Source organism: Chiloscyllium punctatum, chromosome 19 (assembly GCF_047496795.1).
Source record: "Chiloscyllium punctatum isolate Juve2018m chromosome 19, sChiPun1.3, whole genome shotgun sequence".
In the NCBI taxonomy this organism is placed as follows: domain Eukaryota; kingdom Metazoa; phylum Chordata; class Chondrichthyes; order Orectolobiformes; family Hemiscylliidae; genus Chiloscyllium; species Chiloscyllium punctatum.
This window is the reverse complement of record NC_092757.1, coordinates 49,075,545-49,103,115: the sequence shown is the minus strand read 5'-3', so window position 1 is coordinate 49,103,115 and position 27,571 is coordinate 49,075,545. Positions and strand designations below refer to the sequence as shown.

General features: G+C 39.4%; 1 protein-coding gene across 12 annotated transcripts in view; it reads right to left on the bottom strand.

Moving 5' to 3' along the window:
- Window positions 1-27,571, bottom strand: part of srrm3 (serine/arginine repetitive matrix 3) — a 779,036-nt gene that overhangs the window by 298,872 nt on the left and 452,593 nt on the right. For 10 of the 12 annotated variants that reach the window (XR_011963284.1, XM_072589350.1, XM_072589341.1 and 7 more), the window contains one exon: window positions 6,627-6,904. Coding sequence is in view for 11 of the 12 variants with exons in the window: in XM_072589350.1 (XP_072445451.1) it covers window positions 6,627-6,874 (248 nt within the window). In the remaining variant the exon portion in view is untranslated. Of the gene's footprint in view, window positions 1-6,626; window positions 6,905-7,116; window positions 7,136-7,502; window positions 7,865-27,571 lie in introns of those variants that run through there. The other 2 variants (XM_072589343.1, XM_072589347.1) reach the window with 2 other exon arrangements.

Below are 27,571 nucleotides of genomic sequence, written 5' to 3'. Positions count from 1 at the left end.
TTATCACAGTGAATATGGTTCTAGCATGTACAATCTTTTCTCATAACTTAACTTTTGGAGACCAGATATCATTCTGATAAATCTACCTTGCACTACCCCTCAAGGTGAATGCGTCTTTCCAACCACTTACAACTTTCCAAGTGTGGTCTAACCAGAGTGTCATACAGTTGAATCTTGACATCCACATCTTTATATTCTAATACTCCAGGTATAAAGTCAAGCAGTCCATTAGCCTTTTTGATTACACTCTATACATATTCATGGCATTTTCGTGACCCATGCACCTGGACCACCAACTAGTCTTGGATCTCCATTGTTTCTAGCTTTTCACCATTTAAAAAATACTCTCTTCTATCCTTTTTTAAACATCCCAACAGCTGACCTCATATTTAGAGACACTAAAATTTATTTGCCAATATTTCCCCATTTACTTCAGCTAGCAATACAGTTTCATTTCTATTTATAATGTTCATAATGCTGTCTTTAGTACATTATCAGCAAATTTATATATGTGGCTTTCCACTTCATCACTAAAGTTGCTAATAATTGTGGTGAATCATTCAGTGGTCAACACAGATCTTGCAGGACACCATGAGTCTTATCCTGCCAATACAGTATCAAGCCATTAACTTTACTTTCCGTCTCTTGCCACTCAATTGGTTTCCTAACTTGGTCAATAATTTTTCTGCAATTCCATGAACTTCAACTTTAGCTAACAGTTTTTTTAATGAAGAATTTTATGTAATACCTTCTGAAAGTCTATATACATAATATCCATAGACATTTCCTTGTCTCCTTCTAAATCAAATAATGAAAAAGGAAGAAAAAAAACAGTAACAATGGAACACACAATGTGAGCAAACTGTGCTCATCATTGACTTGTGCAGCACAGAAATAAGCCATTTGACCATCATGTCTGAATTAGGGCTTTCAAACAGCTATCCATTAATCTCACTCCCCTCATTCCCCACAGCCCTGAATTACTCTTTCTTAAAACACCATTTTTAAAATCATCACTTAATCTGCTTTCACCTATACTTCAGGTTGTGCACTCCAGTTCATAAGAATCTGCTGTGTGAAACATTGTCTCATCTTTATAAGTTATTTAAAATCCACATTGTCTGGTTAATGACCCTTCTTGTACAATGATACACTGTAAGAAATGTTATTTAAATGGAATACTAGTAGATATCACTGTAGCCTTAGATCTATTCCCACAGTGAAAATATATCCACTATAGGCTGGACAACCAGAAACTGCATGTGTGGTTCTCTCAATAGCTTTAGAAACACCAATGTAGTGATTCATTACCATTGGTCAGAACCTAGCTAGACTAAACTGAATATATCTTTCAACTTTGATGCTTTCAATTCTCCTAGTGATCCAAAAATGATCATCTTCAATTCCAAAATCATCTCCTGTGGTAGTTCATGGAGACAAATTCCTCACCTTGCCCCGCTCTCGCAGAGTAATGCTCCATAAGCTCCACGCAACTGTGCCTCACTCTAATGGACAGAAATGCTTATGGTAAAATAAACAAAGAGCCATGGGCGCTGAAGATCTGAAAACATGCCAGAATTACGAGAGAAACTGAGGAGCGATCTTTAAGAATTGCAGTGCACAATCTGAAGTATGGGTGAAAGCAGATTAAATGGTGTTGAAAAAAAAGAGTAATCCAAGATATGAGCAATGAGGTGAATGAGATTAACTGGATAGTGCTTTGAAAGCCCTGGCACAGATACGATAGTCAAACTGTATGGCATCTGTGGAAAGAAAGCAGAGTTAATGTTTTGAATCCAATGACTTTCTTCTTCCTTTGCGGACCATAGTTAATCACCTAATTCCAAAATCTGAAACTGTAAATTCTGCTATTGTAAAATACTGTATTTTCTTTGTGTAGTTAGCAACTTCGATACACTTTAACATAAAGTTCAGGGACACATAGTTAGCTGTTTCACCCAAATACCTTGGACACAGCAGACACCGAATGTAAAAACAGGGATCAATTCTTTTGGCTGCTTCCCAAAACTTCAGCCTGGTATGAAAAATCAAGTAATAACTTATTTAGAAGTCAACAACGAGAGCTCAAAAAATTAAAGTAAGTGTTCCACCTGATGGGATTTAAATTATCCTGCACAGTAAACCATCTGCATGAAGCAAAATCCATTAGTACTGATCTTAATCCAATGGAAATTCATTGGTGCTTGAAAAAAATCCTTGCTGAATAAACAGGCTCATTAACTAGTGACAACAACTAAGATCCATAACTCATCTTCTGGAGAACTGCAGGTGAGCAACTACATCTTACTATTTTGAAGTCTCGAGCGAAAAAAGACATACAATGTTGGAAAATTAAAAACAGTCAAGTAGTACTATATATGGTTATATACATAGTCAATGATATGCAGCTTGGTAACATGGCAAATTGGGCCAAAGTTTTCCCAAGGTACGCCCCTTCTTCATACTGCAATCCATAACAGCTGCATAGCTTGGCACCAAGTCAGCATGTGAAACCTTTCTCACTAATAACCCAGTGTCTTTTGAAAGGGGTTGGGGAGAAAGGGAAAATTTGATGGAAAATAACCACATATTTTGCAGGACAGGTCTGAATACTGTCAAGAGTGTGGTGCTGAAAAAGCACAGCAGGTCAGGCAGCATCCGAGGAACAGGAAAATCAATGTTTCGGGCAAAAGCCCTTCATCAGAAATGAGCACCACACTCTCGACTCTAATCTCCAGCATCTGCACTTCTTACTTTCGCCTAGATTTGCATACTGCTTAGAGGCCAGAAAAATACTATTGGAAATGTTCACTTTGACGTGACATTAAATTAACATGTACATAGACTGCGCTAAATCATACATTGCATAGTGCACATGTTACTCTACACATTTTCTGAATTTATGAACAGAATCATAATCCATTGGTCTTGCGTTCTTTGTGTGAGAAGTCTAAACACTATATTGTAGGGATTTTTAAAAACTGAATACAGAAAGTTTAGAAGGAAATTGAGAAAACATATAACAGAAACAAACAGAGAATATAGGTTTAAGGAGAGAGGCGAAACATTTAAAAGTGCAGAGGGTGGTGCATGTATGGAATGAGCTGCCAGAGGAAGTCATAGAGTCATAGAGATTTACAGCACAGAAATAGACCCTTTGGTGCAACTAATCCATGCCGACCAGATAGCCTAAACTAACCTAGTCCCATTTGCCAGCATTTGGCCCATATCCCTTTAAAGCCATCTTATTCATATGCCCAGCCAATGCCTTTCAAATGTTGCAATTGTACCAGCCTCCACTACTTCCTCTGGCAGCTCATTTCAAATATGCACCACCCTCAGCATGAAAAAACTGCCCCTTAGCTCCCTTTTAAATCTTTCCCCTCTCACCTTAAACCTATGCTCTCTAGTTTTGGACTTCCTTACCCTGGGGAAAAGCCCTTGGCTATTCACCCTAACTATGCCCCTCATGATTTTATAAACTTCTATAAAGTCACCCCTTAGCCTCCGCCAGTAGTCCCAGCCTATTCAGCCTCTGCCTATAGCTCAAACCCTCCAACCCTGGCAAAATCCTTATAAATCTTCTCTGAACCCTTTCAAAGTTTAACAATTTTTTTTCTTATAGCAAGAAGACCAGAACTGCACGCAATATTCCAAAAGTGGCCTAACCAACATCCTGTACAGCTGCAACATGGCCTCTCAACTTCTATACTCGGTACACTGACTAATAAAGGCAAGCATACCAAATGGCTTCTTCACTACCCTGACTCCATTTTCAAGGAATTGTGAACCTGCACCCCAAGGTCTCTTTGTTTGGCAACACTCCCCAGGACCTTACCATTAAGTGTATAAGTCCTGCCCTGATTTGCCCTACCAAAATGCAGCAGCTCACATTTATCTGAATTAAACTCTGTCTGCTGTTTCTTCATCCAGTTGCCTATCTGATCAAAATCCCATTGTATTCGGAGGTAACCTTCTTTGCAGTCCACTACACCTCCAATTTTGGTGTCACCTGCAAACTTACTAACCATACTTTCTATATTCACATCCAAATTATTTATATAAGTGACAAAACGCAGCAGACCCAGCACTGATCCTTGCAACACACTGCTGTTCAGAGGCCTCCAGTCTGAAGTGGTGGAGGCGGGTACAATTTAGAGTCTGAATACTCTGACTGTACTAAAAGTTGATAAGCCATGGGGACTAAATGAGGTACATCAAAGGATAGAGTAGATGAGGAGAAACTGTTCCAATTGGTGACAGGAAAAAGAACCAGATGACAAGGATTTAAGATAACTGGCAAAAAAAATCTCAACACCAGGAAAATATTTTCACACAGCGAATGTTTGGTATCTTGGGGTTGGTTAGCTCAGTAGGCTGGACAGCTGGTTTGTGATGCAGAGTGACTCTAACAATGTGGGCTCAATTCCTACATCAGTTGAGGTTTCCATGAAGGCCCTGCCTTCTTAACCTTATCCTTTGTCTGAGCCTCACATTAAACTCACCACCCCGTCATATCTCCAAGGCAGAGCAGCCTTATAGCCCACGGGGACTATGGTGATTGGAATCTGAATTGTACTGCCTGGGTGTATGGTGGAAGTATTCAAGAGGAAATTATATTATCTATAAAAGAAAAACGTGTGGGCCTATGAGCGACTGTAGGTGAATTATTCCTTTTCAGAGTCAGCACAAGCTAGACAGGCCAAATAGCCTCCTTCTGTGCTTTACCTTTCAAACTTCTTGTTGATCCAGTTGAGGAACTGTGGGATGGCTATCCCTGTAGATTAATTCAAAAGAGCAAAGCTGTTTGCCCAAGTAATTTTAACTTATTAAAACCAATTAAGTCTAAAACTATAATGTTGATGTACTAAATGCCAAATGAATGATGTTAATAATAGAGAAAAAAATAAATACTTTAACTTATTCACTATTACAATAATAAGGCCCAGCTGACTACTGATAAGCAACAACATCTCCCCCTGCCTAGGCTGCTGAATATGCAAAAGGAAATGGTCAATTAGTACTATGCCGCTAGGAATGTTGAGTTACGTATTCATGAATACGCTATTCACAATATAACATTGAAACAAAGATTTCCAATAACATTCTTCTTGCAAAATAGCTCAATGCTTTTACTTTTGTTTAAATCCTTGTAAAATGCTATATATAGGTAACTGGTATAAATCAGTTGTATATGTATTAGTGCATTCATACTGCCACAATGAACAAAGAGCATGAGATTTTCTGTATTGAAAAAATAATAATAAAAAAATCAAGATTCACAGTATTAAGCATTTAAAAACATATTCACCAATGCTGTGGAAGGATTACAAATTAATTCAGTCCTTTCAATTCCCCTGTTTTTTAAGATGTGGTGATGATACCACATATTGAAAACCAGGCACCCTGAAGGAGGACGACAATTTATTTGAGGTGAATTGGAGATGACGTACCCTTATGCTTCCAAGCCCCAGATCTAAAAGAGATTAATGTAATGAAGTCAGGTTTCTTAATTGTGCAATAAATCAGGAAGTTGCCAGGGCATCAAGAGTTAATTAGACTAGTTTTTTTTTAATTGCAGCTGTTTTAATTGGCAATCTGTGGCACCCACAATGGAACCATCACATAGTGCAGAAGGCCCAGTAGGGGATTCTTAGCAGGATCGTATGAAGCTTTTTTCCAATCACTTTCCTTCAATTTGTTGGAGTTTACATTTTCTCTAAGGATTGTTATATAAATGAGCAATGAGCTCAACGCGGGCATTTTATTTTAATTTTATTTATGGCAGGTCGTGCAGAAAAACGTATGATAAAAATGTAGACGTTCAATGCATGTTTCAATCATCCAACGATTCCAAAGTAATAGAATTTGAACTCCCGCGACATTAAAGCCCAGCAGCTGCAAGGACTGTTACAAATTTAACGCAACGCGTCGGATTTAGAAGACTGGTTGGTCCTATGTGTGGAATATCATCACTTGGGGAGGCTCGCTAAGTGCCTCACTTCATCGTCACCCCAAGCTTCTAATTCAGCAATCCAAAGCAACTCTTAGCGAGGCACAATGAAAGTAGGAACGCACAGTTCACGTTTCACAGCGTTTGGTCTCTGTGCCTCCTCGTCGTCGACAACTCCTCCATGATGTGCCACAATGTGACATCTGTGAGGTGCTCAACTCGACACTTGAGGGGCTGTAAACAACTGCTTAAACGGAAAAGCAGCTCATCGATTTGTCACCGTGTGTGCCGGAAATTACCACACTGTCCCAAATGAACGCGCTCTCCTATTTACAAATCTCACAACGGCGGGGCTTTCCAGTTCAGTTGCCGGGCAACACTATCAGCGTTGCCAATCTTCTTATTAATAGTAAGTTCTCTTTGCTATTAAAATAAAATCCAAAAGAATCGTTGCGATTCTCAGCACGCTATATTCAATGGGGTCACTTTCTGAAAGATCATTGGGAATGCTCATCTCGAGAGTTTGCTGGGCATTTTAGTTCAGAATGATTTTACACAATGTTGTTTTGAAACTAAAGTCCAAACTTTTCTTTCTGATCCAACCAACGCTCTGCCTTTAAGTAATTGGAACTTGTTTTCCAAACACCCACATTAATGTACCCAGTACACTTACCCTTGTTCCTCCATCATCTCGTGGAGCTCCATGCATTTGAGCTCGACTCTTCGTTTCCGCTCGTGGTCTAATATTTCTCGGTTGCCTTTTTTCACCACCAGAGTCGGTTCCATTTTCTTGGAGTCCTCTTCGGTGTTGTACTCCCCGGCACTGTCTGTCCTTTGCCGGACTGCAGCTGGGTTTCGCTGGCCGCAACCATTTGTACAGCTTTCCCGAGGAGAGAGCGAACCATCGCCGTTATTGTGCATGATGGTGACGAGCGAATTCCCACTTCAACTCTGCAAAGGACATGAGAGAGAGAGAGAGAGGACTTCAGTGTCATTCAATTCACAATCTGCTCATCCTAAATGACAGGTCAGGACAGGAATAAGGGCCGATTATGTCCGATCCTTACTAGTGCAATATTTCAAAAGCGTGACTGCAATTTTATCTCAGCTCTTGTCAGTAGGGGAGACAATGCTGAAGGTACTGAATTCAGTTAAATCTCTACCTTTTAGTAAAACGCGATGCAATAAGTGGCATCTGGTGGATACCATCGAACGGAACTAATCCCAGCGCCGGTAAGGACGTGCTCATTTACCGAGTGCAGTTCTACCGGTTATTAATATGCACGGACAGATTATAATGTTAAATCTCAGTAATGTCACTAGTCCATAAAGTATTACCGCTCAGTCCTAAACTCCACTGGTCAAATATGTGAAAAACAAACCCAGTTTCGAATTAACTCTAACATTCCTGCGAGGCACGCTCACCAAATATTAACAGCCATTAATCTAAACAGTCTAATACTATTCGAACCCAACTTTAATCAGCTCACTGCTGGACAACGGTCGAGTCCAAATGTTCACAAAATGTATTACTGTGCGAGGCGCTCACCACAGTAAGGCCGGTTGGAGTACTGGTGTTCAACGATATGCACTTAGGAGCTGTGCTGCTGTTTTATTGTCCGCGGCTCTGAAAGCCAGAACTCCTGGTGCGGTGCTGCCGTATAGGGTCCCGGAAAATACAGCATCAGGCGCTGTGTTGCTGTCCACGGTGCTGAACGCGAAGCTCCGGCCACAACATTACTGTCTACGGTGGTGAACGCAAAGGCTTGCGCACAATGTTACTGTCCACGGTGCTGAACGCGAGGACTCTCCAATTCCTTACTTTTCAGCACTGTGACGAGTTGATGTCCACGGTGCTGAAAGCGGGAGCTCTCGCTGTTGGATTTGCTCCCACAGTGTTGACAAGACTTTGATCACAAGGTGCAAGTTTCGAAGGAGCTGTAGTATCCCGATCTCACCATTTGTGGCGCAATATCGCGAGGCGCTGTACACGGTGCTGAATCTGACTAACTGCTTGGAATGATGACCAGTGAACATCCCAGCGATTCTGATGTTTCACTGATCCCTTTGGAAGTGTGAGGCCAATCACTTGGTCGGATGGGACCGGCTCACAACTGCTGCACATTGTGTGTCCGCCTATGGGGCCATGTCTCCAGATCTGTGGAATAACACTGGAGAGAAGCTTGAAATGCGGCAGTTTAAATATTGAAAAGCAGTCTTGCTTTGCCAGCTGTTTCCTGTAATACAACCCGCTGACTGCCTCTAACACCTCATGGCTATAAGTACAGCTATCAGCACCGAGCACAATTCTCAACTCACCTAACAGAAATGAGATCTAATTTCTCTCTATAATATAAGCAGCTAGTCCTAGTCTCTATAATTAGAGATGTGTAGCATCACCCCATCCTTCAAAATGGCCAACTTGAAAATGTGGGGAAGATAAAACAAGAAACTGAATATGCAACTCCTTTATTAGCTAAAACTGACTTCCATATGAGATTTGGTAGTAATACAATCTGCTCTCTTTTTATTAAAACGATCGAGATTTAAATCATAAGAGCACGAAAGCTTGGATTTACTCTGCAAGGATAAATTGTCTACAATCTAACTCACCAGCGTGTAAATCACAATCAGGTTTTTTTTATAGTGAAAGTCAATCTGAGGAAACGAATAGAAGTCTGGAAATGGATAACACATTGTTTCGACATCTCTAACTGAAATGAAAATGCCGCTTTCAATCCCCTGGTTTATTCACATCATTTGGAACAAAGGCCAGGGATCAAGAATGCAATTTCTTACAGTCCGTTCCCATTGCATCACTCCAGATCTCGAAGTACAGGAAACTAATGAGCTGTTCATGTACTTTGTCTTGTCTGCCTTCTCCACCGAATCCCATTCTTGTCACCTACAGCAAGGCATTCATTAACTTTTTTTCTATCTTTGTAGTCACTTCATTCATTATGATGGAATTGATAATGTACTTAACACCAAAAAGATTTTGCAGACTGAGTGAGTGAAGACTTAGAAAGCATAGCTGATTGAAGGGGTTTTGGTCAAAACCCACTGGGGCACAGTAGCACATCTCAATTGTAAAATACAGTTGCTACTGGGTTACCATTTGTCCGATTGATTTGGATTATAGAGTTAAGGTTCCCATTATCCTTTGCCTTTCAATCAGTTCGACAGTTTATTTTTCACAATGCAAACCTGGTCCAAATTATCACTAAAAAATCCTGAAATTGAACCTCCAGCTAAGGAACTCCAGCACATGCCTTGGGAAGATATTTGGACCTTAATCAACCATAGTCTGCATTTTGGCAAGTATTAATATGTGTGTTAGACATTAATATAGCTTTTTGCAACAGTGTCATGTTGTTAATTGGGAACAAAACAATTCTCAGGGCAAAACTACCACGCAGAATTGGGTCAGAAACAGGTCACCAAAAACATTCTCACTTGGGAAATAGTTTTCACCTGTGTAAAGCAATTCACAAATTACAAACCCGTGTTGGTCAAGGCAGTTGCAGCCTGACTGGCAACAAGCCCTGCAGCTTCGAGTCAAATTCAGCTCCTTGCACCTCACCTCTGGGAACACATTCATATAGAATTTCAATACAGATTATCAACTCATCATAAATTATTGATAGCAAAGAGGGAAGGTATGACACCTTTCATCACTTGAAGATGATCAAGCATGCACAGCCACCTCTTCAATGGTTCTCATGTATATTAGATGAGGCACGTTATCAACATTTGAAGCAGCTAGGCCAGGTTCTGTGTGAATTGCACTATACCCAGTGTTTTCTCATTGAAATAGACACAATTTCAAATACTGTTGCAGTTCCCTCACCCAGTCTCTCTTCAATGAGAACAGGAGAAGGTGGAATTCGAGTTGAGAAGCAACATGGCCTCGTTCTGTAACTACACAGTTAAGTCACAACCTTGACCAGCATGACGAATTCTCAGCAGTATTCTACTTAATGAAAACAAGTAAAAGAAAGACTATAATTTATATGTTGCTTTTCACCCCTTCCAGGCCTTTTACAGCACTTCACAAGCAATGAAGTGTAGTCACTATCATAATGTTGGAAATACAGCAGCCACATTGTAAATATCAAACTCCCACAAATAATAAAGATCAGAATATTCATTTTTTTGTATGACGTTAATTGAGGGGTCAATATTGTGCAGGACACCAGTGACAATTCATTTGCTCTTCTCTGAAGCAGTGCAATGGGATCTTTTATATTGACACCAACAAGCAGATAAGACCATGCTTTAATCACATCCAAAATGTAGCACCTCTGACAGTGCAGCTCTCCCTCAGTGTTGCACTAGAGCATGCAAAATGATTTTTTTGTTGTAGTTACGGATCAAGGAATTAAAGGGACAATGGCAGCAGGATTACATAGTTGGCCGAGTGACAGGAAACGGAAACTAATTGTGGACAAATGCTTTTTGGATTGGAGGAAAACAAAGTGGGGCTTCTCATGGGGAAGTTCTAGGGCCAATACTTTTTCTTGATGTATGTTAATGACTAGACTTGGGTATTGAGAGAACAATTACAAATGTGCAGATGACCCAAGTTGAAAGAATTGTGAACTGTGAGAGGAATAGTAATAGATTCCAAGTGAACATAGTCTTGCTGGTGCCATTTAATGCAATGAAGTGCAAAGTTACACATAATCAATCAAATATAAATGGTCATAAACGTGGTGCAAGAACAAGAACATTCTGAAATTCCTTTCCTGAATGTCTTGACCCCTTTCTCCTCCCTTAAGATTCGGGTCAAAATCCATCCCTTTGATCAAGATTTTCATGAAGCGTCCATGTTGCTCCTTCTTTGTCTCAGTGGATAATTTAATCTGATTATGACTCGATGAAACTACTGAATACAATTCTATGTTCAAGATGCCATTGAAATGAAAGTTGTTTGTTGTTATAACACAGATGACACTAAGTCTCCAGAAAGGAGACTTTTTCTAATTTTGACCAAAGTCACTAAGCAGCAGATCAGCTATATTAGAGTAAATCAGAGTAAACTCCCACTCTAATATTACTATTGATTATTAGAAGACAGCACAATGTACTACTAGAGCTTGTATTTAGGATGCCACTGGGACATTTTACCACCGTAATAAAGTTTCTAATTGAAGCAGAGGCTGAATCTTACCAAACGTTGGCTCAGTGTCAATTTTGGCATGTTTCCTGCAGGGCTTCTCTACACGAGCTCTAGTGAGAATGACTGCACTATTTATTCAGCCTCATCTCATTACCTGTGCACTACAGCTTCATGGTGTCCTACTCATCATATTATTCCAAGAGAAGCACTGGCTACTGAGGGGACCTCGTGATTCCTGGTGTTATCATCATCTTTAAAGCCTAGCCTTTATGCTGGTCACCCTGAATAGTTTTGTATTTAGCCTGGACATATCAAGCCGTGGATAACTGGCACCCCATTTGCCAATGGGGACCAGGAAGACCTGCTGGACAGGAGATGCATGAGGCTGCTGCTCATGGGGCATGCCTGGAGGTCTTGGTGACTGATGCAAGTCTAGAGGTGAAAGCAGAGAACTGGAGTCAACAGGTTACTGCTTTGACTTTCATTCTGGGAATGGTCATTATCCAGTTTCTATGCAACTTTCTTGCCAACATCATGCCATTCAGGGCTGGGATGATTTCGCCCTAAAAATCTAATGCTGAATTTGGATTTCACACCTAGTCATGCCTACTTTAAATTAGGTAAGGCAGCCTAGGTTGATTTAATTTGATGTGCTTATAGCCAGCAGGCAAGGAAGGCTTTTTTGTTTTGTTTTTTGAGCAGAGCTGTTAGCCCTTGTACAGTAAATTGGTTCAAATCCTGGAAAAAGCTGATAAGGTAATTTTGTTCTGCTCTTGCATGCTAATATACAAAGAGCTCAATTTTAAGGCAAAAGACACAAGTTGATATTATTGCTCACTTAGTTTACCATGGACGTGTTTATTCAGATTCTCAATATCTGAAAGATCATGATACATTTAAGGATTGTCCAAATAATGCCTGTATACAGAGTGACCTACAATCCCAGTTCTGTCTTTGCAGAACAGCTTTCCTGGACTTCATTCACTCAAGCATTTTGAAGAACTGGTGATTAAAAGTAATCACATAGTGACCTTGTAGAGGTTTATAAAATCATGAGGGGCAGAGATAAAGGTGGAGAGCAAGGGTCCTTTCCTTAGGGTGGGGACGTTCAAAACTAGGGGATATATTTGTAAGGAGAGAGGAGAAAGTTTTAAAAAGGACATGGGGCAACACTTTTACACAGAGTTTGGTTAGTATATGGAATGAACTGCAAGAAGTGTGGATGCAGGTACAGTTCCAACATTTAAAAGATATTTGGACAAGTACATGAAGAGAAAAGGTTTGGACGGTGCTAGGCCAAATCCAGACAAGGATTGCCCAAATCCTTGAGACTAGCTTATTTGGAAACATGGTTGGCATGGACTAGTTGGACCAAGGGGTCTGTTTCCATTCTGTATGACTATCTCTGAAAGAGGAGAAAGTGAGGACTGCAGATGCTGGAGATCAGAGTCGAGAGTGTGTTGCTGGGAAAGCCTGATGAAGGGTTTATGCCCGAAACGTCGATCCTCCTGCTCCTCAGATGCTGCCTGATCTGCTGTGCTTTCCCAGCAACACACTCTCTGATTTCTGAAAGAGTTTGAAAATAGTCATCAGCAGGTGGCAGAATCATATTTCTAATTACTGCAGCAACTCACAAAAATACGTTCAACAGCAACAGCACCTCTCAAAACTGTTATCTCTACCACCTATAAGGACAACAGCTGCATATTCATGGGTAGACCACCATCACCAAGTCCTCAAATTCCTCTTTGAGCCAAACAAAATCCTCCTGACTTTGAACAATATGGATGTTTCTTCACTGTCACTGGATTTAAATCCTTGAATTCTCCGCCTGATAGCACTGTGGGCATACCTGCATTACACGAACTGCAGCAACACAAAGAGGTGATTCAGCACCACCTTCTCAAGGTCAATGAGAAATGGACAATAAATGCTGGTCTAGTCAATGATGCCTACCTTCACGAACAAATTTTTAAAAATTAGTGAACAGTTTCACTTGATGAATATAAAAGGACAGACAAGTTACCCAACAGGTGCACTCTTCAAAGGCTGATCTGATTTCATCAATATTTTGTACCATTTGTTGGGTTGCATCAATTTATATTATTTTAAAATGACTGTGTTATGAACAGCTAATACTAATAATTCACTGAATTGAAACCTATCTACAATTTCTGCTTCTGAAGAAGGGTCACGAGGTTCAAAACATCAACTCTAGTATTCCTCCACAGATGCTGGTAGACCTGCTGAATTCCTCCAGCAATCTCTATTTTCATTTGAGAGCTTTAGCATCTGCATTCTTAATTTCATTATGGAATTTCTGCTTAATAGTTTAGTTTAGGGGTGTGAATAATGAGGAGCGAGATAATGAGAATATTGCTTGGACATAAATCTATTCTTATTCTTTCTGCTAGCTGGTAGAGTTCTACATATATTGTTTTGTTTGCCGTCAACCTAATTCTTCGAGTAATTTTTACTTCACAAACTGCTGTTAATCTGGCACTAACTTGCCAGGCTTTCTTTATATATTATTAAGATAACACATTACTGCAGGTGGTCAAACTGAGATTTTCAGCACACTGATCCCAAAACTAGTTTAAATATTCCAGTGCAGTGGAAGCTGGCACTGTATATGAGCATTTCATATGTCTTGTGTCATTTGTTGTGCTCAGCACTACTAGTTCTCTTATTTTTAAATGTTAGCTAGTAGATTTGCAATCCCTACAAGCTGAAAAAGCATTGACTGAGGTGCAAGATAGATCAGATACTAACTTCTTGCTTTCCACACACATTACTGATAGAGAAAATAGTACGTCATACTATTTTAGTTGAAAGTTGAAGGACTGGGGGAGATGCTACATAAATGCAATCTGCAAAACTGTATTGTATCAGATTAATTGGGAATAAATTGACTAAAACATCACATGCAAAGAGTAGGTGTAGCATTTGCAGCACTGGCATCCTTTAATTTGTCAATTTGGAACAACAAAATAACAACTTCCAATAGCAAAATACTTTGTTAACTTTATTCCTTTAAAATGAAGCTGTTGTGTATTATTAATTATTGATATTAGCGTTCACAGATCTTTAATTGAAGCTAGAATGCATCTTTACACGTCAAATTTTCACTGCTCTGCCAATGACAGAGACAACCTTGTCTGAAAGTGAAGATCAAAGTAAAATCAAACCTAACTGTTCCATGTAATATGAAATTTATGAGCCTCCAGCCATATTTCTTGAACTGGCTGTATAGTGAGTGTGAAGACAGTGATGGCACCCCCATTAACATTACAGGTGTATGAATTGTTATGACCATGTTAAGGTTTTAGTCATAAATCAGTTGAAAAATTAAGAGAATGTTCTACAATACTGGATACAAGTGTTCTGAGCAAAGGCTGCTTCAGTGTTGGTTTGACATGAAGAGAGATAAACTGATTTAATCCTGCATAGGAAGATGCAGGCAATGCTCAATTTTGGGCTATGTCAGTGTATAAAGAGCTCCTCAATTTGACCTGATGACCACTGTGAATTGCTTCATTGAGCACAACATGATGATGTAGTTTAGCAGTTTTCTTGGATGACCTGTAAAGACTTCTATTACCAGCAACTGATTGATACATTTCATCATCGAGAACTGACAGTGGCCAATACTACCACTTGATAAGTAGTTATGGGGCTGCAATATAGTTGTCGTCAACTCATGTGAGCAGCATCTATGTAGTGAAGCAGCTGTAGGTCAATGCTAAATATTGCAAAAAAAGAAACAGTACTTGGAAAAAACACAGATTCATGAAGAAGCAATTCTTTGGTAATCGGATTCAAATACATTGTCCCAATTTCTTTGTGTCTGCTGTATGCAATAATAGAGATTAGTCATAAACAATGACATGAATGCACTGAATATGTAGTTCAATCTGCGAAGCACTGTAGTATAGCAATGCACAATATTACACAGTAAACATATCTGGGTTATTAAGAACCAAATTACAGTTGTTTGTAAGTTATAGATAACTGTTTTGTTATTTTAATGCTGTAATTACCTGAAAAGTAGACTGAATGGATGGCAACTTCCCTCCATACAAAAGTTTAATCATCTTAAGCTGAGTTTCCCTCATAATGGAAACAAATATTTTGAATAGCTGAGACAGAATTGTGCACAAATGCAGCCTGTTTTGCAAAGTTAACACTGAAAGCGAATGCCCCTTTAATGTAATCGGGAGATTTGACAGGCTGATGATACCTATTACTGTAATTCAGCAAGTCTATAATCTTACAGTGCTCTAACTTATAATTTACCTGACCATTAGGTGCATGATATTGAAACATATCATAATCATCGTAAATCTGACATTTTCTGGAGACTGCTGAAAACAGAATTTAGTAATTTACTTATAATAATAAAACGTTCATTTAATTTGACCCATGCAAACATGTTATCGATCTTGTTGGTCTTGTATATAGGTAAACACGTATATGGGACTGAATCATCAAAAAGTAAGTTGACTTTAGCCTTTTGGTAAGCATACATTGCATCAAACTAGTGACTGTAACTGCTATATTAAGCTAAGTGAGCTTCTTGTTGAATGAACTTGCTTCAATGCTTTCCGAGTCTTGCTCTACCAATTATATTGAATCAAGTATTGAGTGGGAAAATGATCCATGTGGGGGAATTTTTCTGAAACAGCAGAATAGCAGAAGAGAAAAACTGTGCAGCTGGTTTGAGGCACTTCTCAAGTCAAATTAGTAACAATATGTACTATTATATCTCTAAATATTACTGCTGTGAATAAACTTAGGGAACTGATCATCAAATCTAACTCATCAATCAATTGCCCAAACTTTGTCTCTAAATATATGGTTAGACTTAAAATCTTATTTACTGGCTCAAATTGCTCTCCACATTAATCTATTGAAAAATTCCTTTTTATTCAGATCATTTTCGTCAGACAGCATGACATTATCCAATTTCAGTCACGTTATCACTAATTTCAGGGCCCGAGAAGCAATGAGGAGAATATCATTTGGAATTCTTAGACCTGATCACTGTCTCGTGATGGGAGATTGAGTTTGAGTAGATGTTACCCGAGGTCAATTTTATTGTTGATCATGACCTGCTCAGTTATGGAATACTATATACTGTGTTTGTCAGCAGTTACTTGAAGGTTGAGGAATACTCAGCAAATGGGTCTCCAGTAAAACAAGCACCTTTGGAAAAGAAGGGGCGTACGCTGAAATGGAATGCGGAGGCAAAGTTTGAACAGTACAGCAATGACTTCATTCCAAAAGTAAGTCACAACTCCATATTCACTCACACAATAGGTGTGTATTTAAACATATTGAACCAACAGGCACTAAGTGTTGCTTTAGATACATCTCTGGCACTCACAGCCTGTCTGCAAGTATCTTCCTGAGTAGGAGGAGGAAGGAAGGAAGGAAAATGATGGGAGCGGAGACAGGGAACTGGGTAGGATGTTGCCTTGCACAAGGAAGTTGATTTTAAAACTTTTGTTTTTAGCATTCTTCAGGAATCCAGGCTTCATGGCTTGGCTGAATCCTAAACACTGGGTCACCATATGCTCTTATAGATATCTCAACTCTGTTAGAATACTGTAGACCGAAGACAATTTTGCAGTTTATCTTAATCCTTAATCTTCAATTGCCTTTAAAGGGACAAGTTTTTTTTCTTTCTCTCTTCACATAGTTGGTAAAGTGCCAATTATAAGCATGCTATAAGACTGACACCTCTCTGTATTTTTCCCTGAAAATTTGCTTCTCCATATTCTTCCCATTAGTTGGCATCAGTGGACATTACTGAGTAATGTAACTGCATCCTTTATATTCATTAGGTCAAGCCAAATTGATTGTGTCTTTGAAACCTCTAGAATGTCCTTTTTTCTTACTATGGCAATACCTTCCTTTATAGATACCACCACCCATCCTCCTTAGACTATTTAGCACCCGGTGCTGCCCTTTGTTGTGCCAGGTCATTGTTATTGCCAAAACATGATTTCTGCATGGCAATCTACAGCTGTAACTTCCCAATCTTATTCAGTCTAGTCTGCGCATTCATATATATGTAGAGTAATCCTGATTTAATTTCTTTCTCCCTTACTCCGACTTCAGCTATTAACTTTCCATTCTTATACTGCTGCTATCTGTCTTTTCCAAATATTTTGAGCACTCTGGTATTCCTGTCTAATTTTCTTTCTTGGCTTCGACATCCTTGCTGAGTTGGTTTAAGGTTCTCTCAACAGCACTAGCAAAACACAATTAACTGAATACCAGCTCTGTTCAGGTGCAACCCTTCTGGATAGTACAGATATCATCTTCCTCAGAGGCAGTCCCAGTGTCCCATGGTATCGAAAGATCTCTCTCCTGCACCATCCTTCCGACTCTGTATTCAGCTGCCTAATCTTACATTTCAGTAATTACTTGTACAAGAACTGGGAAGAATCTGGAGATTATTACCTTTGAAGCCATACTTGCTCATTTTTTTACCATGCTCCCTAAATTTTGACAGCAGAACCACATCTCCCTTCCTATCCAAGTTACTGGTACCAATGTCAGCCTTGACTTCTGGCTATTCACACTGCTCCAGAGGAATGTCCTGAAGTTGCTCTGTCCTTGACCTTTACACTAGGAGGCAACATACATTCCTAGAGTCATGTCAACAATTACAAAACTTCTGTCTGTTCCCTTAAATAATGAATTCCCGATCACTACTGATCCTCATTCTTCCTCCTTTCCTGTACAGCTCAGCCACTTGTGCTGCGGCAAACATGGCTCTGACTGCATACCTGTGAGAAACCAGTACCTTCACCAACTTCCAAACCAAAAAAAAAACTAACTTGCAAGCAGTATTTCATGACACTCCTGAATTATCTGCCTCATCTGTTGAACTCTTTTTCTGACTCTAAGCCCCTAGATTGCAATACAGCCACCTCTCTAATGTGCTTTCCATATAACTGTCAGCCTTCTAATGTGCCACAGTGATTTCAGCTGCCCCTCAAGCTCTCAAACCAGGAGCTCAAGTCTCAGGGACTTGCAGCACTTCCTGCACATTTCATCATCTATGACACCGATAGGGTGCATGACTTGTTGCATATTACAAGCTTTCCATTCCACTCAACTGAGCTGAACGGTCACATTCTAAAATCATTTCCTTCCTTTAACTTCAATCAACTCTGGATTTCTTATATTACATTATTATATTGCCCCTGACTTTCCTTTATTCTTGATGTTTTCAGTGAAATCCACACCTAGCTACTTTTTTTTGGAAATAACCGCTTCTCCTTTGGAACACTGACCTTCATCAGTCAGGGCACTGAGTATAGAAATTGGGAAGTTATGTTGCAGTTATACAGGACGTTGGTGAGGCTGCACTTGGAGCATTGTGTTCAGTTTTGGTCACCTCGCTATAGGAAGGATGTTTATTAAACTGGAAAGAGTGCAGAAGAAATTTACAAGATGTTGCCAGGACTCAATGGTCTGACTTAAAGGGAAATATTGGACAAGCCAGGACATTTTCTCTTTAGAGCGTAAGAGATTGAGGGGGGACCTTATCGAGGTGTATAAGATCATGGCAGGAATGGATAAGGTAAATGCACTCAGTCTTTTTCCCAAGGTGGGGGAAATCAAGGACTAGAGGGCATCAGTTTGATGTTAGAGGGGAAAGAATAAAAGGAAAACTGAGGGGCAACTGTTTTTACAGAGGATGGTTCGTATACAAAGTGAGCTGCCAGCAGAAGTGGTTGAGGTGGGTACATTAACATTTAAAAGGACAAATATCCCAGTAGGGAGTGAGTGGAAGGATATGGGCCAAGTGCAGCGAAATTGGGTTAGCATTGATGGACATTTTGATCGGCATGGACCAGTTTGTACCAAAGGGCCTGTCTCTGTGCTGTGGGACTCTAAGACTTTTATCTAAAACAATTTGAGAACAGTCCCCAATAGCAGTTTCCTACCAGTGGAATCTGTGATGTCAGTGTTGTTTCTTTCACTCTCTTTCAAACTTAGCATAGACTAGTTCTGAGCAGATCAGTCACTCTTACTCCCACTTGTGGCCTAAGTCTCCAGTCTCCCACGATTTATTGCCTTTTACTCCAAGTTGCTCCCTTGCAGATCCAGTATCCCTTTGATGCTCATTAAGGCCTCAATTCTTGCCCACGATTTATAGACTCCTGCTCTGAGCTGCTCCATCAAAGATCCAATCCATCTCCAACTCCTAGGTAAGCCTGTCAATCACCTGCTCAGTCTCCTAGATGATGCTGCTTGTCCTCAGGTGCTCTTCTTACTGTTCTTGTCTTTGTCATTTTCCTGGGGTACCACAGGTCTTATTTATAGCAAACGTACTTTCCTCATGGAAAATTAGAGTAATAATGTAGCGAGCAAATAGTTTAATTAGATAATAGAAAGGCCTAAAACAGACAATAGTGGATCGTTCACTCATTATCAGACATGTCCACTGAAATGAAAGAAGAGGAAATTCAGGCAGATTATCTAAATGGCAGCCATCATCATCTGTCCCCTGGTAAAGTTGAAAGCTACACCCTTTATTTAAAAAGCATTAGTTAAAAGTTTTTGGAGTCAGCAGTTCATAAATCCTCCAAGTTGCTCTTCAACCAATGACAGTGTTAGTTTTGGCCACTCTCAAATCTGTAAACACTGATAATGAAGGGGTTAAGCTTTGTCATTAAAAACTGTATGTCCAAAAAACAACTTGCATTTAGCTTGAGCCTTTATCACAAACCATCCCCAAGTGAAGGTGCTCAACATTTACAGACATCCTTACAAATTGTTGCAGCTTGTTGCATTTCTTGAATTAAATAGCAACAAGTGCTATCCACCACAGTCAGAAAGTAAAGAAAACAGTTTATGGTTCTTCATTAATTCCACTTATATTTCCTAAACAGCTGCTCCCATGAGCTGTTACTCTGTAAATCCTATTCAATCAGTAGTATCCTTTTCCAATATGTTACTAAATATATTTAGATAATATCTGCACGTTACAGTTTTAAGTCTGGAAGGATTGATCTTTGAAAAACAATATGACTGGTATTCACATTTATTATAACAAGAGGATCTAGTAATAAATTCCAATAGAGTTGTTTTTTCCACATGAATCTCACTTTTACATACTCCACTCATGAGTGATAGTTTTATATTTATAGCCTTTGATCTCTCTGTTACTCCCATTGTGTGAATTTGCTTCTAGCTTTACATTTAGCAATGAATTATGTTTTTGACAAGCAAACAGCACTGCGGACTTAGGTCAATACTGTACCTTTTTAATCCAAATTGTGTGTGGTGTTATACATGGAAGTGAGGCATTTCTACAGTGCCACTGGTAACAGTTTGTTTTCAACAAGCTGGAACTAAACTGAATATTAAACTAGAACTAAAATGGAATCTTGAAATCTCAGCACAAGTTAACAAACATAATAAATCTCAACCCTTGAGTGTCAGAATTTTTATTATTTCTGTTCGCACTACATCAAGACCAATTGAAGAAGATAAATGTTATGTTTTTACGTTTAAAAATTGAAGCTGTAGGAGAAATATATTGGATTACGGAAATGATCTTTCACAACTTACCCTCTCAGACCTTTCATAATCTTGAAGATCTCTGCCAGATTTCTCTTAATCTCTTGATTCCAGTTGAAAAGTTGCAATTTTATAATTTTTATCTTTTATTCCAATTTTGTTCTAGTCAATCTTCATTGTACTTTCAATGACTAAAATAGCCTTCCTACAATGGGGGAGTTCTGATCACTTAAATAATGCCTTGTCAAAATGCAGCATGACTTCCTTGCTTTTGTACTCGATATTTCTATTTATAAATTCCAAAATTGAGTTTTCTTTTTATTTCATTGTTTTCATCACTCAACTGATTGATAGGTCTACATCTCCTGCTCTCTCTATTCCCCTGGTTCTAAGAATTTTATCATTTAGGGGAAGCTGGTTTTCACTATTCTTTATCTCAAAACGCACAATCACAGAATTGTTACAGGGTAGAGGGAGGCCATTTAGCCCGTTGTGTCACCTTAGCTCTTTAATTGAATATCTCACTCAGTGTCATTGCTCCTTATGTTTCTCTCAAAGCCACCTAATTCACCACTTTTCTAATCTGATTTTTAAAAATCTTCTTGCAATACTCACCCACAGGGGACTTTCAATTATTCAGTTAGCTCATGGTTCATTTGTATCTTAACTTGATCTGCTTCCATATCTTTCAACACTTTGCTTGGAAAATCTATCATAATCTTAAAACTTTCTGACCATCTTGATCTACTACCTTGAGTTTGAGGGTCTAAAATCTGGATTTAGGCTGTTGTCAGAAGCAACCATTTTATGCATGCTTTTATTAACCACAAAATGGCTTCTCAATGCAAGGTAACATAACAAAATGGCTTTGGCTGCAAATTAACATTATGTTTAAAATGGCTTCTCACCCTGCTAAAGGCTACATTCCTGCCTTGCTGAGCTAGCTGAATCAAAGATAAATCAGAACAATGGACCCTTCACAGTATGGAATTAACTAAGCTAGATAGGACGTTATTATCCATTCGAGATAACCTTGAAATGCAGGTGGGAAGAGATAATGTGTAGTAAACAACTTTGTTTCCCAGGAAATATCATTGGGTTAACCTGCTGTCCATTATGTCATTTTATTACACTTTATTGGATGTACTCTGCATTTAAGGTTATACTATTTCTTAAGAAATATATAAAAATTGCCTTTGTTCCAAGTGAAATTGTGCAGTTTCTCCAAGGAACATAGAAGCTTTTAACCTCTGTGTTGCTGGAAAAACCTGTGCCTGGTGCCGTAATAAACTGTGAAATCTTGCTGAAGCAGACCATATTCCTGTTGATCACTTGACTGATCACAGAACCAAAAGACCCCTCTGGGGAGTTTACATCCTCAAGTTGACCTGGATTCATCAGCTTCTGGCAGAACAGTGGTACTGATGTTCATTACCTTTTTGTGTTAAAAAGAGCTTCCTGAGCACTCCTGAATGGCTTTGCACTATTTTTAAGTTCATGTCCCCATGTCCTGGACTTGCCCATCAGAATGAAATGGATTTCCCTATCGATCTAATCAAGGCCTTTAATTATCAAATATCTTAATTAGATATAAAAGCAGAGAAAGCTGGAGAAACTCAGCAGGTATGGCAGCATCTGCAGAGAGGGAATCAGAGTTAACATTTTGAGACTGAAAATGATTCTTCTTCAGAACCTTGCTTTTACTTCAATTAAATTACTCCTTAATCTTTTATATTTAAGGGAATTCTGCTCTAGATTACACAATGTGTTCTCACCACCTGCTAGCCCCATTCTGATGAATTTGTACTGATGGTGAATGTACCCTTCCTGAAATGAGCTGTTTGGGATCCTAAATATAGATGACATATTTCACCATGTTGAAAAGTAGAACCTTTCTTTAGCTGTCTAACTTCTTTGAGAAATATCAGTGCAAAGGTATTTTATGTAATCTAAAGTTGGCAGAAATTTTATGCAAAGCAAATTTTGATGTGACATTTGGTTCAGTATATAAGCTACAATACTAATCACTGATGGCGGGGCGGTGGGGGGAGGTTAGAGTGGAATTTGCCAGTTTTTGGTTTCCTTTATTGACCCTGGTTTTTAGTTTGTGCTTCTTTCTGTCCCTTAGGGAATATACATAATTGTGGAGAAGGGGGTGGTGGGAAGTGTCTCATTATGAAGCTCCAGCCATTATGAATGTGGGGGTGGCTTGTTGGGCCAGCTGGTTTTTTTCCTACAACCAGCCACTATCTATAGCATTTTCCACTCCATTGCACCAGATCAGATTGCACAGGAGACAAAAGGAGGATTAGATGAACTACACAGGAAGGCATAGCTAACAGAAGCTCAAGGTGCACAGGAAATAATGAGCAGCAGTACCAGAAACTGATTATTACGTTGCAGACACTCAGTTGTATGTCATGAACCTGACCAATGTTTCAATGCGGTAATATTTAAATTCATTGCGACCTGTTTTCAGACAAATACAGTAACTTAATTGACAACATATAAATACACAGCAGTCAATGCAGTTGTTGAATAAATCATTATCTCATACACATGGAGCATCTAGCTTGTTCCACAAATTTGCTAAAATATTCTAAACAAGACAATTTTGGGATAGATTAAAATCCAAGCAATGCACAAGATGCATATTATTTATAGAATTCAACTGTGAACTTGATGCCAGTGAATGATGAGATTATATTCAGGCACACAGTAAAATGTGTCTAAAACTATCTACTTACATCTAAACAATAAGCTTCTAACAAGGTTGCAATTCACAGAATCACAGAATTGTTGTAATGCAACACGAGTCTATTCAGGCCTTTGTGCCTGAATTCTTTTCAGTTATCTTGTGCTAATTCTTCTGCATTTTCCCAAATTCCCAAACACCTTTTCTATCCAAAAAAAACATCCAACACCCTTTTGAATGCCTCAATTGAACCTGCCTCCATCATATTTCCAGACAGTGCAATCCATATCCTATCTACTCACTGTATTTTTTTCTTGAACCACTTTTGTTTGTTTGGCATATCACTTTAAATCTATGTCCACTTTTTCTTTTCCCCTTTATGATCAGGAACAGCTTCTTCTTATCTATTATAAGACCAGAAGATAGAGGAGCAGAATTAGGCCGTTCATGGTCTCCACAGCTTTCTAGGGCAATGCATTCCACAGATTCACCAGCCCTTGGCTGTAGGTATTTCTCATCTCAGTTCCAAATGTCATCCTTTTACTTGAAGGCTGTGCCCTCAGGTCCTAGTTTCTCCTATTAGTTAAGACAACTTCTCCATGTCCACTCCATTCAAACTCTCAGTATTCTACAACCTTCAACGAGATTCTGCTGCTCATCCGTCTAAACTCCATTGAGTACAGACCTCAAGAGTCTTCAACTGCTCATCATACAACAAGATTTTTATCCTGGGATCACTCATACAAACTCTATGCAGCCTGCTCATGATTTTGAAGACCTCAATCAAATCTCCTCGCAGCCTTCTCCTCTTCAAGGAGAACAGTGCAAACCTCATCAAGGCAACCTTGTACCTGCAGCTTCTCATTCCATGAACCATTCTTGTAAACCTCTTGTGCACTCTCTCTAATGAATTTACATCTTTTCTATAATATTGTGTCTACAACTTTGTACAATATACTGGCTGGGGTCTAACAAGTGATTTGTAAAAGTTCAGTGTCAGGTACTTGCTCTTGTACTTTATGCCACTATCAATAAGATGAGTGGGCGTATTTTTTCTACAGTTCCTTTGCTGTTTACCTTTAAGGGTGAGACATCTGTGTACCTATTAAGGGGAACTGGTTGGAATGTTGCAATGCTGAAACATTGGGTGAGGAGGTCTACAGCATCTTTCTTTCCAAGAATGGAACATGAGCAAGTCTGATGCATGGATTTGATTCACCTGCCATACATGACATAAAAAACAAGGTTTGTAATTTGATCTTCTGTAAACTTTAGCAAACACTATGGAATGATTAAGCTGCAGGGTATTTCACATTTGCAAGCACAATAGTGGTTTTCAATAAAATCTAGGTGCTGTTAACACAATTTGGCAAGTCATGAAAATACTAACAAAGAAAATTTCCACAAATTAAAAAAAGATTACTTCACCAGGTATGCAAAATCTGAATAAATCAGATTTTAGATTCTCAAAAATGCAGGTTTGCATGATGGGAGCTTCTCTGAGAGGTTATCATATAGAAAAGAAAATGTTTATGATGAATATTTAGAATGATTATGTATTATAATAAAATGCAGCAGACTTACAGACACAGCATCAACTGTGGTATCTGCACATTCTTTGCTAATGCTGCAGGATGCGTTTTTTAGTTTAGCAGAGGGTAAGCACTTTATATAAAAAAACTCGAGCTCCTCTGCATACAGCTCAGTGGGATTTGCAAAAGCAGATTACGTACAGCTCATAGAATTGGTTGAGCAAATTTTGCAAAGCTGCCCATCATTTCACAATGACCTAAATTAGTATTGTACCAGGAAAGAAAATCCTCAGCTTCTTCCTGATAAAATAGAAAACGTGATTATGTATAAGGAACAGAGGGTGACATAAAGTAATAATGATATATGCCAGCAAAGGACAATATTGCAGCCATTCTTTCCATGGACTATTTTAAGTTTGGTTCTATTTTCCAACTTTCTTCTCCCTCAAAAATAGGAAGAACAACAATTCCATCTTTCGCACATGGTGTGGAATTCAATTCAATCCTTTATGTCAAAAAGTCATTTACATCTGATTGCCATCTAATGTTAGATACACTCTTCCTAAAGAGCAACTTCAAAAATCTTCATTGAACTCTGTGTGCCTTGGGGCTCAGGAAAGGCACTACAGAATTGCAAGCTCTTCATTTGATATTGGAAATGGTCCAATAACTATTGCTCATAAATGTTTGAGATTGCATGAACATTTTGCATTGGGATGGTCAATGTATAAATTTCCAGTGATGCAATTGCACGATTTTTGTCAATTAGTGCCCACCATCAGACATTCCCAGGATATAGGGAATGCTGGGTGACTAAAGAAATTGAGGGTTTGCTTAAGATAAAGAAGGAAGCATATGTAAGGTATAGACAGGATAGATCGAGTGAATCCTTAGAAGAGTATAAAGCAGTAGGAGTATACTTAACAGGGAAATCAGGAGCCCAAAAAGGTGGCACAGTGGCTCAATGGTTAGCACTGCTGCCTCACAGTATCAGGGTCCCAGGTTCGATTCCAGCCTCGGACGACTGTGTTGGTTTCCTCCAGGTGATCCTGTTTCCTCCCACAGTCCAAAGATGTGCAGGTCAGGTGAATTGGCCATGCTAAATTGCCCACAGCGACAGGTGCATTAGTTAATGGGTCTGGGTGGGTTACTCTTCGGAGGGTTGGTGGGGCTGAAGGGCCTGTTTCCACACTGTAGGGAATCTAATCTAATTAAATAGCTTTGGCAAATAGAGTTGAGGAGAATCCAAATACATTAAAGGTCAAAAGAGTAACTAGGCGGCCTTTGTGTGGAGCCGCAGAAAATGGGGGAGATACTAAACGAGTATTTTGCATCAGTATTTACTGTGGAAAAGGATATGGAAGATATAGAGAATAGTGAAATAGATGGTGACATCTTGCAAAATGTCCACATTACAGAGGAGGAAGTGCTGGATGTCTTGAAACGCATAAAGGTGAATAAATCCCCAGGGATTGATCAGGTGTACCCTAGAACTCTGTGGGAAGCTAGAGAAGTGATTGCTGGGCCTCTTGCTGAAATATTTGTATCACCGATAGTTATGGGTGAGGTGCCAGAAGACTATAGGTTGGCTAACGTGATGCCACTCTTTAAGAAGGGTAGCAAGGACAAGCCAGGAAACTATAAACCAGTGAGCCTGACGTCAGTGGTGGGTAAGTTGCTGGAGGGAATCCTGAGGGACAGGATATACATTTATTTAGAAAGGCAAGGCTTTGTGCATGGGAAATCATGTCTCACAAACCTGATTGAGTTTTTTGAAGAAGTGAGGGCAGAGCGGTAGATGTGATCTATATGGACTTCAGTAAGGCGTTCAACAACGTTCCCCATGGGAGACTGGTTAGCAAGGTTAGATCTCATGGAATAAAGGGAGAACTAGCCATTTGGATACAGAATTGGCTCAAAGGTAGAAGACAGAGGGTGGTGGTGGAGGGTTGTTTTTCAGACTGGAGGCCTGTGACCAGTGGAGTGCCACAAGTTTCGGTGCTGGGCCCTCTGCTTTTTGTCATTTACATAAATGATTTGGATGCGCATAAGAGGTACAGTAAGTAAGTTTGCAGATGATACCAAAATTGGAGGTGTACTGGACAGCGAAGAAGGTTACCTCAGATTACAACAGGATCTTGATCAGATGGGCCAATGGGCTGAGAAGTGGCAGATGGAGTTTAATTCAGATAAATGCGAGATGCTGCATTTTGGGAAAGCAAATCTTAGCAGGACTTATACACTTAATGGTAAGGTTCTAGACAGTGTTGCTGAACAAAGAGACCTTGGAGTGCAGGTTCATAGCTCCTTGAAAGTGGAGTCGCAGGTAGATAGGATAGTGAAGAAGGTGTTTGGTATGCTTTCTTTTATTGGTCAGAGTACTGAGTACAGGAGTTGGGAAGTCATGTTACGGCTGTATAGGACATTGGTTAGGTCACTGTTGGAATATTGCGTGCAGTTCTGGTCTCCTTCCTATCGGAAAGATGTTTCGAAACTTGAAAGGGTTCAGAAAATATTTACAAGGATATTGCCAGCATTGGAGGATTTGAGCTACAGGGAGAGGCGAACAGGCTGGGGTTGTTTTAACCTGGAGCGTCGGAGGCTGAGGGGTGACCTTCTCGACGTTTACAAAATTATGAGGGGCATGGATAGGATAAATAGACAATGAAAGGCTTTTGCCCTTAATGTCGATTTTCCTGCTCCTTGGAAGCTGCCTGACCTGCTGT